The sequence below is a fragment of the Telopea speciosissima genome, chromosome 10 (genome assembly GCF_018873765.1).
Source record: "Telopea speciosissima isolate NSW1024214 ecotype Mountain lineage chromosome 10, Tspe_v1, whole genome shotgun sequence".
Taxonomy (NCBI): domain Eukaryota; kingdom Viridiplantae; phylum Streptophyta; class Magnoliopsida; order Proteales; family Proteaceae; genus Telopea; species Telopea speciosissima.
Genome location: NC_057925.1, coordinates 6749419 through 6766051, shown reverse-complemented (window position 1 = coordinate 6766051; position 16633 = coordinate 6749419). Strand labels below are relative to the sequence as shown.

Genomic DNA, 16633 nt, shown 5'->3' with positions numbered 1-16633 from the left:
TAGTTGTCTAGGTGCCCATACTTGAAATCCATGGGGGAAATGGTGGATATACGAAAAAATAGATACACGGTGAGAAAATGTGATGGCACTCCCTAAGAAGAAAAAATAAGAAGGGGCAGCAGCAGAAGCAACAGCAACTGCCATCGCTGCCACTGCGGGAGAAGAAGAAAAAGATGACACTGTGGCAGTAGCGGCAACCACTGTCAACACCACTGCTAGAGAAGAAGATGATGAAGCAGAAGCAGCAGCAACCTCCGTCAATGCAACCACTAGAGAAGGAGGAGAAGAAGAGGAAGAAACAGCTACCACCATCATCGCCACTTCCTGAGGAGGAGAAAAAGAGGCGAAGGCGAGGAGAATAAATAGATGCTTGCCTATCACTTGCCCATCGAAACTTCACTGAGTTGCAGAGTTGAAGAGGTGAGGCAAGGAGATGGACTCGACCAGTAGAGGTGCGGACTGTATGGATAATTCATAATTGTATAAAAGAAATAGTTTATTATTTTACACTTAAATACTTGTACTTTTATAAATGAAGGAAACAAATTTTTATTTAAACATAAGTCCTTTAAAATTAAAACTAAAGGGTAAAATATGGTACTTTACACCTAAAGCCCCCCCCCCCCCCACTTTACATGGCATGCCTAGGCGACCTAGGTGCCGCCTAGGTGCCTGGCCACTGCCATTGGTTGCCTTGTTGCCGTGACATCTATGATTGAGTGGAAATGTAAGAGACAATTACCCTTTTTTTTCCTGTGACAAGTCTCAACAAAGAATTTTAATTGCTAGAATGAGAACCCACCCGCTTCGCCATCAAAGCCTGTTCAGATTTGGTTTGAATTTTCTTCAATGCAGACTTGCCGATAAACTGATAGGAATCATACCAAATCTGCCCATGAAGATCGCATGTTTTAGCCATCCCATTTCCGTCCCTAGCCCTGGGAGATGATGCCTGTGTTTCACTTTTTGTCACAGGATTCCCTTCCAGATTCCATAGTATTTCTTTGAATGAGATTTTGCAAAATTGTGTTCAGGTTGAAGGTGTAAGGTCCATAACCCCTTTTTTTGTCATCTCTAATTTTTTTAATTCCTTATCTTTGTGCAATTTAACATAAAGTTGAAGCCAGTGCTTTCTTTCAATGTGTTCTCAATGCTTGGTCAAATACTTGCATTTTCAATGTTATATTACATCCTCCATGCATATTATAGTGGCTGGCCTAAAACTTCCCACATAAAAACGGGGAAAATTATTAAAAGTAGATATATAGGGGACATATTGAAGTCTCTGTTACTGTTCAATCCTCCCCCATCTGAAATTTTTCTTTGCCTACTCTGTTCAGTTTCTATTTAAAGACTACTTTCTGTGACTTTTAATTTTTTTTTTGAATCAATTAGCAGTTAGAGTATATTGCTTGACAATATTTGTTTAATGTCTGTGACTCAGCTGTCAGTTTCAAAACATTAGTTCCATTGCAATTCCATATCTAATACTCATGTACTCATTATTTTACTTGATTTTATCTCCTAAATATTTCTCCACTCAAACATGGGTTGGTTAAGCATTTTTTTCATAGTCTTAACGAGGGTAACTTGATTTTCCAGGATGACCAAATGATGGCTACTGGGTTAGCTAATACAATGTCCACCTCATTAAAAGGGAGACCTGTTCAGGTATTATGCTGTTTCCTTTTGTAATAAGTTGGGTTAAGTGATCCAGGGTTGGTAGTTAATAAGGCTTCTTTGCAGGGCCGTATTTTTGAGGGAAAAGAACCACCGCAATTCATTGCACTCTTTCAACCTCTGGTTGTCCTTAAGGTACTACAAGTTGAGCCTATTTAGTGGGTTCCTCTCTTTATAAATAATTAACTTCTTCCCTATATGCATAACTTGAAATTGTGAATTTGCTTATTTTTTATACAGGGTGGATTAAGTTCTGGTTACAAGAAAAACGTGGAAGAGAAAGGTCTTAATGATAAAACATATACTGCTGATGGTGTTGCACTTATTCGTATTTCGGGAACATCTGTGCATAACAATAAAGCAGTTCAAGTTGATGCAGTATGTACAAATCTTTTTATCCTTTTGTATGATATCGAAGTTGTAACTTAAGAGTTTTATGGGTTCGATATGGATATTTGATGTTATATATGTGATAGACGACGATGCATGCTTACATTCTGTCATGGGTGGTGTGGGTGGGTGTGGGGGTGATATGGAGAACAATCATATCCTTGATCCAGCTTGAGAATGGGATGATCTCATGTAGCAATTGTATAAGCCAGTGACTATTAGACTAATATTGTTCTGATGACATTCTGTATTTTGAACACAGATTTTGTGGGTGGGTGGGTGGGAGGGTGTGATATGAAGAACAATCATATCCTTGATCCAGCTTGAGAATGGGATGATCTCATGTAGCAATTTTATAAGCCAGTGACTATTAGACTAATATTGTTCTGTTGACATTCTGTATTTTGAACTCAGATTTTGTGGGTGGGTGGGAGGGTGTGATATGAAGAACAATCATATCCTTGATCCAGCTTGAGAATGGGATGATCTCATGTAGCACTTTTATAAGCCAGTGACTATTAGACTAATATTGCTCTGTTGACATTCTGTAGTTTGAACTCAGATTTTGTGTAGTGGAAACCTAAGTTGTGTTTATTTATTTATTTATTTTTATTTGTCATCATTATTGATGAGATAGGAGACCACAAAGTAAACTATGATAATAACAACAACTCGGCCTTATCCCAACTAAATGGGGTCGGCTACATGGATACTACCTTGTAGGGACAGAAAATTAATAAAATAAAAGTAAAAGGAAGGAGCACACAACATCGACCCAAACTCTGTGGCATTTACCCTTCATAGCTACGTACCGTTTCTTAACTGCCCACATTCCTCTCCATACCTCTGGATTGGAGTGTATAACAACAACAGCATCACAACATCATAGCCCAACTAAATGGGGTCGACCACATGGATCTTTGCTCTCCAATCAGCTCTATTTGAAGTCATGCAACGAACAAGGCCTAAGCTAGTCTTGTCTTTCCTCACCTCTTCTCCTATGGTTATCTTAGCCTGTCCCTGGCTCTTTTGGTTCCCTCAATCTGAATCAAGTCACTCCTCCGAATTAGGACATGCGAAGGCCTCCGTTGAGCATGGCCATGCCACCTCAAATGACTCTCTCTAAGTTTATCATGGATCGGAGCTACTCCCAACTCAGCTCTAATATGGTCATTCCTTACTTTACCCATCCTAGTTTTCCCACACATCCATTTCAACATCCTCAGCTCCGCAATGCCAAGTTTATTTATATGACACTTCTTCATAGCCTAACATTCCGCACTCTACATCATAGCTGGTCTAATGACAGTCCTATAAAAGGATACGTCGATCACATAGAACTCCGGACACACCTCTCCACTTCATCCACCCTATTTTAATCCTCTAGGCAATGTCGTCTTCTATGCCACCCTCCTTATTTATGATTGATCCCAAATATCTAAAGTAATCACTTTGCGGGATCTACCTCTCACCAATATTCACCACCTCATTATTTGTTCCAGTGTTGCTAAAGTTTTTTTTTTTTGGGTGAATAAGAATTTCATTACCAAAAGAAGAAGAGAAGAATTTACAAAAGGCCCTAAAGAGGAAGAGCCCAACCAGCCAGCCTAAGCATTAGCCGGAGCAACCAAGGAGAGATTTGAGAGACCCCAGGACTGAACAATGGTCCTGTTCCTAGGGGTGTCTTTACAAGTAGAGGGGGGAAGTAAAGATAGCTTTGCTTTAATTTCAAAGGAAATGGAATCCCAAATCTTTTGGAAAGGCCGAGAGATGGAGGTCCATTTTCTCAAATTACGCTCCATCCAAATATGATTGAGAGTAGCACAGAAAGCCATCTTCCCGACCGTGTCACAAGTAGAGGAGCTAGCGAAAGTCATATCAATCCAAATCCATTCTCTAGCGAAGGGAAGAATACGTCTTCGGACAGGCCAGCATTTAAGGAGCACACCCTTCCAGATTGCAACTGCAGGGACAATCAAAGAAGAGATGGTGCAGTCTTCATCATTGTTCCAACAAAGGCAGCAAGCACGAGGAACGAGATCCGGCGGCTGCGAAGAAAGGCTTGAGTAGGGAGACAATTGTTGAAAACTCTCCAGTCGTAAAGCAATGCCTAGGAATGTGATGCTTGAACCAAAGGAGCTGTGCCAGGACGAGGGCCTTTCGGCGAATAAAATTCCAAGTAGCCTTAGAAGAGAAGGAGCATGAGCTGTTGGAGTTCCAATGGACACAATCACCTCTGGAGGCAACCCTTCTAGTGACCAGGTGGAGCTCATTCCAGATAGGAGTGAGGATAGGACCAGAGATGGGGGGAGCCCAGCCATTGTGGTCTAAAATATCAGCAACCAATGAAAGCCTATGTAAGCCTCGAGGAGTAGATGGATCTGGGGGGTAACCCGATGAAGCGAAATTCCCATAGGGTGCCAGTTGTCAAGCCGCAGGTAAGTAGATCGACCATCACCAATGGTAGAGCGAATGACTCAAGAGCCAAATGACGGCCGGCAATGATTTTCTTCCAAACCCAAGAAGCATCGGAACCCGCAGAGGCAGTCCAAATGGAATCATGGTAAAGGCGGCCCGAGTAGATCCAATCAAACCCAAATGCTCTTCTTTTTTTAGGCTATCTTCCAGAGGAGCTTGAAGATACCAACTGAGTTCACTTCTTTGATACGCCGAATGCCTAGACCTCCTTCCTTCTTGGGAAGGCACACTGCAGCCCAACTCAAGGGATGAAGAAACCTGGAGGAGTCAGAGCCCTTCCAAAGGAATGAAGCCATAAGAGCTTCCATGGCCTTGATAGTATATTGAGGGAGTCCATAGATACCCGACCAGTAGATATACGAGGCTTCCAGAACTAATCTAATGAGGGTTAGCCTGCCAACATACGAAAGAAGCTTGCTTTTCCATAGCTGAAGTCTCTTACGGATCCATGTCCAACAAAGGATGCATGATGAGCGAAAAGTCTAGCAGTGATCAAAGGAATCCCCAAGTATTTGACAGCAACGACTTGTGAAACCAGAGATGGCTAGGAAAGTTGCTTTGTCGCCTCGAACTCCAAGAAAGAAGATGAGGGATTTGGATGGGTTGATGCGTAAACCGAGAGCTCTTTGAATTGCTCGAGACAAAGTAAAATAGTCTCTAAGGAGGCAATCGAAGCCTTGGAGAATATCATCAAGTCGTCTGCAAAGGCCAGGTGGGTGAGCTTTAACCCTTTACACTTGGGCATAGGAGAGATGAGCTGCTGGTCAGTGCAAAGCTGGATCTGCCTGGAGAGGATTTCCATGGCAATAGTAAACAAGTAGGGGGAAAGAGGGCATCCTTGCCGAATCCCCACATCAGCTCCAAAGTACCCTGCCAGACTGCCATTAACTAAGACTGAGAACTTTGGGGAAGAGATGCAAGAGCTATTCCAGTGAACAAAGGGTACAGGAAACCCCATCTGAGTCAACACTTGAGCAATGTAGTCCCATCTAAGAGAATCAAAAGCTTTGGGGATGTCGATCTTCAGGAGTAATGAAGGAGAGTGAAGTTTAGTCCCATCTAAAGTTACACACCATATATTTGGTCTTACTTCTACTTATCTTCAGACCTTTTCATTCCAAGGTTGATCTCCATAGTTCCACTTTCGCGTTAATCCTTGTTTTTGTCTCATCCATCAAAACAATATCATATGTAAAGATCATACGCCATGGGACCTCATCTTGTATGCCTTTGGTTAAGTTGTTCATGATAAGCATAAACAAATAAGGGCTTAAGCCTGATCCTTGGTGTAACCCAATTGAAATTGGGAATTCACTGCTTGGCCCCTCACCATTATAACGTTAGTCACCATATCCACATACATATCTATTATTATGTCTATGTATTTACATGACACCCTTCTCTTCTCCAGGATATTCCAGATTAGATCTCTAGGGACTTTGTCGTAGGGTTTTTGCTAGGTCTATAAAGACCATATGGAGGTCCTTCTTGCCCTCTCTATAACTTTCCATGAGTCTCCTAAATTCCAAAATAGTAGTCTCCTTCCTCAGCTACTTCATTGTATGACTCATTAACTTTATGCCTCTATGGGGACTTTGTAGTAGGGTTTTATGCCTCAACCACATTTGGATGGAGCGCAATATCAGGAAATGGACTTCCAATTCTCGCTCATATCAGAAGATTTGGGATTCCATTTCCTTTGAGATTAAAGCAAAGTTATCGCTAGCTCTTTCTTCTTGTTGTTCCGACACCCCAAAGAACAGGCTCATTGTTGATTCATGGGGCCTCTCTAATGTTTCTTTTGCTGCTTCTGCTGGCCTTTAGCTAAGGTCGGGCTTGGCTTTTTATTTTTTCTTCTCCCCTTCGGGGTCCCCTGTTTTCCTCTTCTCTTTTGATAATAAAATTTTTATTCACCCAAAAAAAAACTTTATGCCTCTATCGTTATTATAGTTCTGAATATCTTCTTTGTTTTTGTAAATTGGAACCACAATGCTTCTCCTTCATTCATCTGGCATTTTCCTAGTGGTCATAATCTTGTTAAACAACTTGGTTAGCCAAGATAGACCACAAAATCCTATGTTCTTCCACACCTCAATTGGGATCTCATCTGGGCCTGGTGCTTTGCCTATTTTCATCTTTCTTATAGTTTCTTTTACTTTAGGCATCCTAATTTTGCAAATATATCTATGCGAAGAGGTGTCCCTATGAAGAATGTCGCTTTCCGCAGCCCTATCACTCATGGAGTCTTCATTAAGAAGCTCGCAGAAGTACTCTTCCCACCTCTCTTCAATGTCCTCATCCTTTATTAGTACTCTGCCATCCTCACTTTTAATACATCTAACATGGTCTAAATCTCTGATCATCCTTTCTCTCACTTTAGCTATCTATAAATAGCTTTTTCCCCCATCCTTTGAATTCAGATTATTAAAGAGATCGTCATATTTCTTCGCCCTTTCTTTCCCCACAATCTTCTTAGCTTCGTTTCAGGCAAGCTTGTATCTTATTGGATCCTCAACCTCTTTAGACCTTTGCCATGTCTTAAAACAGCTTTCTTGGTCTTAATGGCTGCTTGGACCTCATCATCTCACCACCAGGTCTCTCTAGGAGCATGTTGTATATCTTTTGTTTCCCCTAGAATATCTTTAGCAACCTTCTTTATACAGGCTGTCATCTCGGCCCACATCGTATTGGAGTCTCCCGCATGGTCCCACTTTCCTTGTTTGACCACTTTATCCGTGAATGGAATCAAGGACTTTCCTTTTAATCTCCACCACTTTTAATCTTAGTGAGGCACCTGTCCAGGACCAGCACGCTGTGACATGTATTTAATAATTAGTTTTTCAAATTTTTTCTGTTTAAAGTTTTCTTTTATGATGATCTACGTTTCCATAGAACTCCAGTTCTGTATTTTGATTTGGCTGGTGTATTGGAATTAAATAAATATTCACACCACAAATGTATATTGTGGAGTTCTTTTCCACTTATTTATTATTTATTTCTGTTCAGGTGGCAGCATCCCTAAGCTCTGATGACTGTTTCCTTTTGCAATCCGGCTCTTCAATGTTCAATTGGCACGGAAAACAAAGTAACTTTGAGCAGCAACAGTTGGCTGCAAAAGTGGCTGAATTGTTGAAGGTATGTTTGTAGATACTATTCTGTGGAAATCTGTTAAGGTTGTTTAATTTCTGGTGGAGCATGGCCGACAGATTTTTTTTTCCCCTTTTTCTAATCATGCATACCATAAATCTAAGAAGAATGATTCAACAATGATATTCTCTCTCTTTGAGTGTCTTCTTTTTTTTAAGAAAATGTTGAATAATTGCAGTGAGAGAGTTGTTGACCCAGGTAGGCAACCTGAGAGGGGGTGAATTGGGTTTGATACAAGAGGTTGGGATCTTTTTGCACTTAATGTTCAAAGAACAGGGAAATCAAAAAATACTAAGAGAGGGAGATAGAAAGAGATATAAGATAGAGTTTGACAATCAATTTAGAGCGGTTCAGCATTTTACCTACATCCACTACCAAGAACTCCTCATTCTTGGACTTTCCACTATCTGACAATCACTTTAACGGTAACGAATAAACCTCACTACTACTTTCCCTGGTAGTAGTGAAGCCCTTAATTATTTTGTGGGGTAGCAATCAAGCCCCTACAATTGCTTTCAAGCTAGCAATCAAACCTATACCAGTCACTTCCATGATTACCCTTTGTGGAGATCCCAATCTCCCACAACAACTCCCTTCTAACCAGAAATGAATTTTTCAACTCAAATACATAAAGCCTCCTCTTAAAAGGCAGATATACAGATGTAAGGACTAACTTAATTCTAACCTCTAAGCCTAAGTAGATAATCAAGTTATGGTCCAGATCATCTTTGAGATGTGCTCAACATCTCTATTTATAGGGCCAATTCGAACAGTTAGAAATATATTTGTTTTATGAATGTTGGAACTCTTCCAGTTGACTGCCTAGCCAGATCTAACCATTATAAGACCGTTTTAGGTCAACGGTCAAATTGGCCAGTCGACCGCCTTGCTGTTTTTCTGCACTAACTTGGCTCTTGGCCAGATTGCTGGTCAACCACCTAACAGAGCCGGTCGACTGCCTGGCAGAACTGTGCACAAGGCTGGTCAGGGCCATTCTGCCGGTCGACCGCCCTATCATCCAATCGATCATCCAACTTGTTTAATCACATATGTTAGTTAATCGGGTGACTATTTAATTATTTTAAGGCTGTTGGACTTGGTTAGACTGTTATATAGAATTGCGTAAAAAAAAGGGCGTACCCAGTTCACGAGGCTACTGCCACTGCGGGTCTGGGGAGGATCATAATGTACGCAGCCTTATCCCCACTTCGCAGAGAGGCTGTTTCCTGAGACTCGAACCCATGACCACTTGGAGCAACCTTACTGTTGCACCAAGCAATCTAGGATTACTTATGATAGACAAATATGAAACTAATCCTATGATTGATTTTGATTCTTCTTGATGAGTTGCTAGTTTCCAAGTCTTGGTCTTGAATATTCCAAAGTGTGTTCTTAACTTGTTCGGGCTCCGTGATGCTTTGAAGAGCTTTAACCTCCTTGGCATGACTTGCCTCAGCTTTGACTTGCTTGATTGACTTCCATCTTGCTTGAATTGCTCTTAGATTGCTTGGTTCAACTCTTTACTTGTGAGATACTTGATGAACTTCAACTCTTGGCTTCCAGGATGATTCTTAGACATCACTTAATGAATGTGTTTTTTTTTTTTTTGGGTGAATAAGAAATTCATTACCAAAGAGGAAAAGAATTACAGGGCCCTGAAAGGGGAGCAACAAAACAAAGAATCAGGAACCAAATCCTCACAAATGAGGGCTGGGACCAACAAGAGAGACAGAAGAAAGACCTCAGGAGACAACAATGAGCCTGTTCCTTGGGGTGTCAAGACAAGGAGGAGGAGCAGACGATAATTTCGCCTTAATTTCAAAGCAAATGGAATCCCAAATTGCACAAAATGCAAGCTTTCCGACCATGTCGCAGATAGAGGAACCTGCAAAAGTCATGTCGATCTAGATCCATTCGCGGGAGAAGGGAAGGATTCTTCTAGGGGTAGGCCAGCATTTAGACAAGATACCATTCCAAATTGCTGCCGCAGTAGGGCACTCAAAGAAGAGATGATCAGAATCTTCCACATTGTTCCAGCAGAGACAGCAAGAGGGCGAAACTGGAATGTGGCGGTGACAGAGGAAGGCCTAAGTTGGAAGGCAGTTGGAAAAGATCCTCTAAGCAGTGAAGCAATGCCGAGGGATATGATGCTTGAACCAAAGAAGCTTTCTTCAAGGAACCAATTGACCCTTTAGACGAATAAGATCCCAAGCTGATTTGGAGGAGAATGAATTGGAATTGCTTGCCAACCAAGAAACACAGTCACCTCTACCCAAAAGCCTTCTGGAAATGGAGGGAAGCTCGTTCTAGATGAGAGTAAGCTCCGGAGAGGAGGTAGGAGGAGAGGACCAACCACCATTCTGATCAACGATGTTAGCTACCAAGGAGAGCCTGTGAAGACCAGTAGCATAAATGATTCACGGAGTTATGAAGTGGATGAGGATCCCCTTTGGGTGCCAGTGATCGAGCCAAAGGTAGGACGACAGCCCATCACCAATCTGAGAGTGAATGTTTTGAAGGACTAGATGGCGAGAGTCTAAGATCTTGCGCTAGACCTAAGAAGAATTAGAGGAAGCTGAAGCCGTCTAGATGGAGTCTTGACGAAGAGGGCCCGAGTAAATCCAGTCAACCCAAATGCTTTTATGTTTAGAGGCAATCTTCCAAATGAGCTTGATGATTCCAGCATAATTCACTTCTTTGATTCTTCTAATACCTAAGCCACCGGATTGCCCTTCCCTTCCCTCTCCATGACTTCCCTTCCCTGTTGGCGTCCCCGGCAGGCCTGACCTGTTCAGTTTTAGAGAAGAAGGAAAAAGGAGAAGAAGAGAGGAGAATCGATTTGTGTTAATCTGTTATGTCTCAACAAGAGACAAACATGCTTATATTGAAAAGAATGATAAATTACAGAGGGGCCCCTGGCCTTATACAAATAACAGAAAACACATAAAACGAAATGGGGTTATGTACAAAAATACCCCTTAAACTAAACTCCTATTCTTAACACTCCCCCTCAAGCTGGGTAGTATATGTCATGCATACCCAGCTTGTCCAATAAACAGTCAAAGTGATGAGTGCTAAGTCCTTTGGTGAAGATAAAAAACTTGTTCATTTGTCTTCACAAACGGGGTGCAGATGGTCTTTGACTCGATCTTTTCCTTAATAAAATGTCTATCAACCTCAACATGCTTAGTCCTGTCATGCTGCACTGGGTTGTGGGCAATACTTATGGCTGCCTTGTTGTCACAATATAAACTCATAGGTTCAACAGTCTCAAATCCCAATTCTTGAACAAGTCTCTTTAGCCATAAGATTTCACACACTCCGTGAGCCATGGCTCTAAATTTTGCCTCAGCGCTTGATCTAGCCACCACAGGTTGCTTCTTACTTCGCCAAGTAACCAGATTTCCACTAACAAAAGTATAGTACCCTGAAGTGGATCGTCGATCAGAAATAGATCCAGCCCAGTCAGCATCAGTGTATGCTTCAATCCTCAAGTGACCATTCCTAGCGAAGAGAAGGCCTTTTCCAAGACATGATTTTAAATATCTGAGGATTCTATAAACTGCATCAAGATGACCCATTTTTGGTGCATGCATAAACTGACTTACCACAGCGACAGCATAGGCTATGTCAGGTCGGGTAAGGGAAAGATAGATTAGCTTGCCTACTAATCTCTGATATTTTTCAGCATCTACAAGAGGTTCACCACAATCTTCTCTTAGTTTGTGGTTCTGATCAATTGGGGAGGAGATTGGCTTACACCCTAAGTACCCTGTCTCTGTAAGTAGATCAAGGACAAACTTTCTCTGACAAACATTGATCCCTTGCTTGGATCTTGAAACTTCAATCCCTAGAAAATACTTCAATGGACCAAGATCCTTGATCTCAAACTGCCGAACCAAGTAAAGTTTAAGCTTTGAGATTTCAGCCTCGCTGTTTCCTGTGACTACAATGTCATCAACATATACAATTAGGGCTGTAATATTGCTGCCCTTCCTTTGTATAAACAAAGTGTGATCGGCTTGTCTTTGGGTATATCCATTCTGTAGGATAGCTTGTCTAAACTTCTCAAACCAAGCCTTAGGAGATTGTTTAAGTCCATAAAGAGCCTTCCTAAGACGACACACTTTTCCATTGCCACTAGGATGTTTGAACCCAGGAGGGGAATGCATGTAGACTTCTTCTTCTACGTCACCATGTAAGAAAGCATTCTTTGCATTAAGCTGGTATAATGGCCAATCAAGATTTGCAGCCATTGAGAGGAGTACCCGAATGGAGTTATGCTTGGCCACTGGAGCAAAGGTTTCCTGATAATCAATGCCATACACTTTGGTATAGCCTTTAGCAACCAGCCTTGCCTTATATCTCTCTACAGTACCATCAGACTTGAATTTGACTGTGAATACTCATCTACATCCAACAGGAACTCTCCCCTTTGGGAGTTCAACAAGATCCCAAGTGTGGTTCTTCTCAAGGGCCACCATCTCGGTATTCATTGCCTCTCTCCATTTTGGATCAGCCATAGCCTCTACTACATTCTTAGGTATAGAGATGGAGGAGATAGCCACTGTAAAGGCAACACCTGTAGGAGAGATAGAATCATAGGAGACAAACTTGGCAATGGGATTAGTACAAGCTCGAGTTCCTTTGCGGTGAGCAATAGGAAGATCTAAGTTTGAGGATGGAGGAGTAGAGGAAGGTATACCTGTCTCAATGGATAGAGGCTCAGGATGAGGAGACGAAGAAGGATTTTGGCAGGTCTTCTTTATAGGAAGCCATGAAGGAGGATTTCTCTTGTCCTTTGTATAAACAAGTAGTTCCCCTTGTTCTTTATTCACCTATGCACTTGGAGACTCCCCCTCAACAACAGTATCCTTTGGACTTTTCTTTCCCTTGTCAAGCTGAAATGGGGAAATAGGAACGAAAGAGGAGGATGGAAAGGATACAAACTCAGGAGCCTCTTCAACCTCACCACCATGACACTCCCCCTGAAGAGGTGACTGAAAAAAAGGAATGGTTTCAAAGAAAGAAACATCTTTGGAGATAAGCCACCGACGGATAGGAGGGTGGTAACAGGTGTATCCCTTGGAGGTAGAGGAATACCCAAGAAAGAGGCACTTCAAGGACTTAGGATCCAATTTAGTGCGGGCAGATTTGCTAATATGGACATAGCATATGCAACCAAAGACCCTTGGGGGAAGAGAGAAAGAAGAAGAAAGTGAGGGTAAGACCTCAAGAGGTACTTTGAAGTTCAAGACACTGGAGGGCATATGATTGATAAGAAAGACCGCAGTGAGTAAGGCATCAGACCAAAAAGTTTTTGGAACATGCATTGTAAACCAAAGGGACCGGGCTACTTCCAGCAGGTGGCGGTTTTTTCTTTCAGCAACCCCATTTTGTTGAGGGGTATCAACACAAGCCACCTGATGGATAATGCCATGGTCAGAAAAAAAGGTCTTCAAACCCCCATACATATACTCTCCACCTTTATCAGAACGGACAATCTGAATACGAGTTTGGAACTGAGTATACACCAACTCATAAAAGTTTTGAAAAGCAGCATAAACATCACTCTTTTGTTTCAAGAGATAAACCCATGTAACTCGAGAGAAGTCATCAATAAAGGAGACAAAGTAGCGGAAGCCACGTAAAGAAGTAACAGGGGAAGGACCCCAAACATCAGTATGAACAAGGTGAAAAGGGGAAACAGATCTATTACTAGAAGATGGATAAACTGTCTTACAACCTTTTGCAAAAAGACAAGGTTCACAATGAAAAACATGATTGATAGGAAAAGATGTAAATAAATGTGGCAACATTTTTCGCATAACAGAAAAAGAAGGATGTCCCAAACACTGATGCCAAAGCAAAATATCCACCTGTATACGTCCGCCATGTTGCCCACACACATAAGATTGAGCTGTTGTCACAGGGGAAGCACAAGTGTCCAGAACATATAATCCATCAGTCTCACGTCCACTGCCAATCACCCTCTTCGTCACCAAATCCTGAAACAGACAATGAGTAGGAAAAAAGGTGACAAAGCAATTCAAGGACTTAGTCAATTAGCTAACAGAAAGAAGATTAGTAGCAAAGTTAGGAACATGAAAGACAGACTGCAAAGGGATAAGTGGAGTAACTTGGACATCTCCCTTCCCTGAGATGGAAGAAAGAGAACCATCAGCAATTTTCACCTTATCTTTTCCCGAACAAACAGTGTAGGAATTAAAGAGCTGAGACCTACCAGTCATGTGATCGGTGGCCCCGAGTCAATGACCCAGGGAGTGGGGGCAGAAGAGGTCGAGACCCGTAGAGCAGTGGATGTAGTGGGAGCAGCAGAGGGGGATCCATCCAAGTGTGCTACAATCCGACGAAAAGCTGCTATGTCTTCTTTAGAGAGAAATGATGACTTAGACTCATGAACCCCAACATGGGCTTTAGGCCCATTCTTCTTCGGCCCTTTCTGTCCTCCAGATGCAGCAGAGGGTGGTTTCCCATGAAGATCCCAACAAAACTCCTTCTTATGCCCAGACTTGCCACAATAGTCACAGGAAAAACGGCCTTTACCAGCCCCCTTAGTGAAGGGAGGACGATCTTGTGGAGTGGATGAAACAAGAGCAGAACGCTCAACAGTGGAAGTGGTCTCCATAGCACTTCTACGGGTCTCCTCACTCTGTAATTAACCACACACCTCCTCCAGGGAGGGAAGACTTGGTCGGCCAAGTATCTGTACCCTTATGGGTTCAAACTCAGAGTTAAGACCTCCAAGAAGGAATAGGACCCTCTCCTTCTCAAACAACTGATGCACTTTAGGCTCATCAACAGGACACAGCTAGAGATCTCTGTAGTGATCATACTCCTCCCAAAGTCCCACAACAAGGCTGTAGTACTCAGAGATACTTTTGTCACCTTGGCGCAGGCTAACAATTTGTTGGAGAAGTTGATAAACCTTTGTAGAGTCCCCCACTCTATCATAAATACGAGCCACACTATCCCAAATATCTTTCTCTGTCTCCTTGCTCATAAACCTTCTTCCAATTTCCGGCTTCATTGAAAAAATGAGCCAAGTCATCACAAGGGAGTTCTCAGTTTCCCATTTGGAGTAACCTGGATCAGCAGAGGAAGGGGCTTTAAAGCTCCCAGATATATATCCCAACTTCCCCCTACTCCGAAGAATGAGCTTCATTGACCGTGACCAGTCCAAGTAATTAGTATTGTGAAGCTTGACAATGGGAAGAACATTTGGATTGTCATATGAAGGGGTAATAGGCGAGGCTGCCGCAACAGTGGGGAGTTCAGATGCTTCAACAGACTTTTCACCCATTGTGGCTTCAATGCAAATAGAAAAAACACTTGGGAAAAGTAACCAACAGCACCTCAAGCAAGAATAGTAGTTCCCCAAGAAGCAGCAGAAAAAAACAGTCCAAAAACACTTGAAATGACTTGTAGAACTTCACACAAGCATCAAACAGCAGCGGAGTACAAAGAAACAATCTTCCTTACCAAAAACCGATAGCAGGTGGCCTAAAAAACCTCCCAAACAAAGCTCTATTGGAGAGCAAAGGCCAATCTGAACTCTGGCTGGCGGAAAAACAGGGCAGAATAGCCCAGGCCGAGATTCACTCCTATCCCTTGGATACTTCCAGATGACTTGAGAAGACACAATGGGAAGAAATGAGACCTCCAAACGAAACTAAAGCCCCTGGTTGCTCTCCATTTGGGTTAGAAACAAGGGAGAACCAGGTCTGAGAAGAAGCTTAGGTTTGCGTTCGAATTCCAGCAGCAGCCAAGAGGAGAATCCAACTCTTAGCCTACTAAACTCTCTTCCAACGCCTTCAAACTCCAGGAACATTAAGCTCTGATACCATGTTCAGTTTTAGAGAAGAAGGAAAAAGGAGAAGAAGAGAGGAGAATCGATTTGTGTTAATCTACTATGTCTCAACAAGAGACAAACATGCTTATATTGAAAAGAATGATAAATTACAGAGGGACCCCTGGCCTTATACAAATAACAGAAAACACATAAAACGAAATGGGGTTATGTACAAGAATACCCCTTAAACTAAACTCCTATTCTTAACATGACCTTCCCTATTGCTGTTTTCTGGTGCTTGGGGAATGTCGTCCCTCCCTCCCTTTGCATCGCTCCCTTCCTCCTCTCCTGCCCATTTACCTCCCCCCCTTCTTCTCCCCCTGTTGGTTCTCAGCCTGCCTCCTGGAGCTCTAGACTTGCTGCCAGAATCTCTCCTCGCTCTGACGGACTGCCTCTGCATTTCGTTCCCCCTTCCACCGTCAGCTCCTCCAAAGTTGCTGTGTACCCTGCTGACCTCCTGAATATTGAAGCTAAGCTGTGGGAGGACTGCCTTGTTGGCAACTTCCTGGGTCCCAGACCTCCCTTCCACATCGTCAAGCTGTCCCTCTCCAAGCAATGGCGCCCTCAGGGTTCCTTAGATACCTACTTGCTGGATAACGGCTTCTTCATCTTCAAGTTCTCCTCTCTCGATAAAACCCGTGCCCTTGAAGGTGGTCCTTGGATGGTGGCAAAGAAGCCGATATTCCTAAGACAATGGCATACTCAGCTCCAGCTCCGCCGTGTGGACCTCTCCCTGATCCTCCCATGGATTACCCTTCCAGGCTTGCCTCTCCATTACTGGTGCTCTGTTGGGCTTAGCTCCATCGGTTCTGTTCTGGGTAAGCCGATGTTCTCTGATGTTTGCACTATGCGCAAGGATCGTCTGGCCTTCGCTAGGATTTGCATCGAGGTTTCTGCAGAGGAACCTCTGCCTTCCTTCATCACCGTGAATGAGGGAGAGGACTATTTGTTTGAGCAAGAGGTGCACTATGATTGGCAGCCCCAGCACTACTTGGTTTGTAAAGTATTTGGCCACGACACCCATCTGTGCACTACGAAGGCATAGCCCTCTTCTGATGAGGGTCA

The 16633-nt window shown here is 42.8% G+C and overlaps 1 protein-coding gene across 2 annotated transcripts in view; it reads left to right on the top strand.

Annotated features, from left to right (window-relative positions):
- Positions 1 to 16633, top strand: part of LOC122642902 (villin-2-like) — a 92502-nt gene that overhangs the window by 46379 nt on the left and 29490 nt on the right. For both annotated transcript variants that reach the window (XM_043836519.1, XM_043836520.1), the window contains exons 12-15: positions 1603 to 1671; positions 1747 to 1815; positions 1921 to 2058; positions 7555 to 7683. In XM_043836519.1, coding sequence (XP_043692454.1) covers positions 1603 to 1671; positions 1747 to 1815; positions 1921 to 2058; positions 7555 to 7683 — 405 coding nt within the window. The remainder of the gene's footprint in view (positions 1 to 1602; positions 1672 to 1746; positions 1816 to 1920; positions 2059 to 7554; positions 7684 to 16633) is intronic.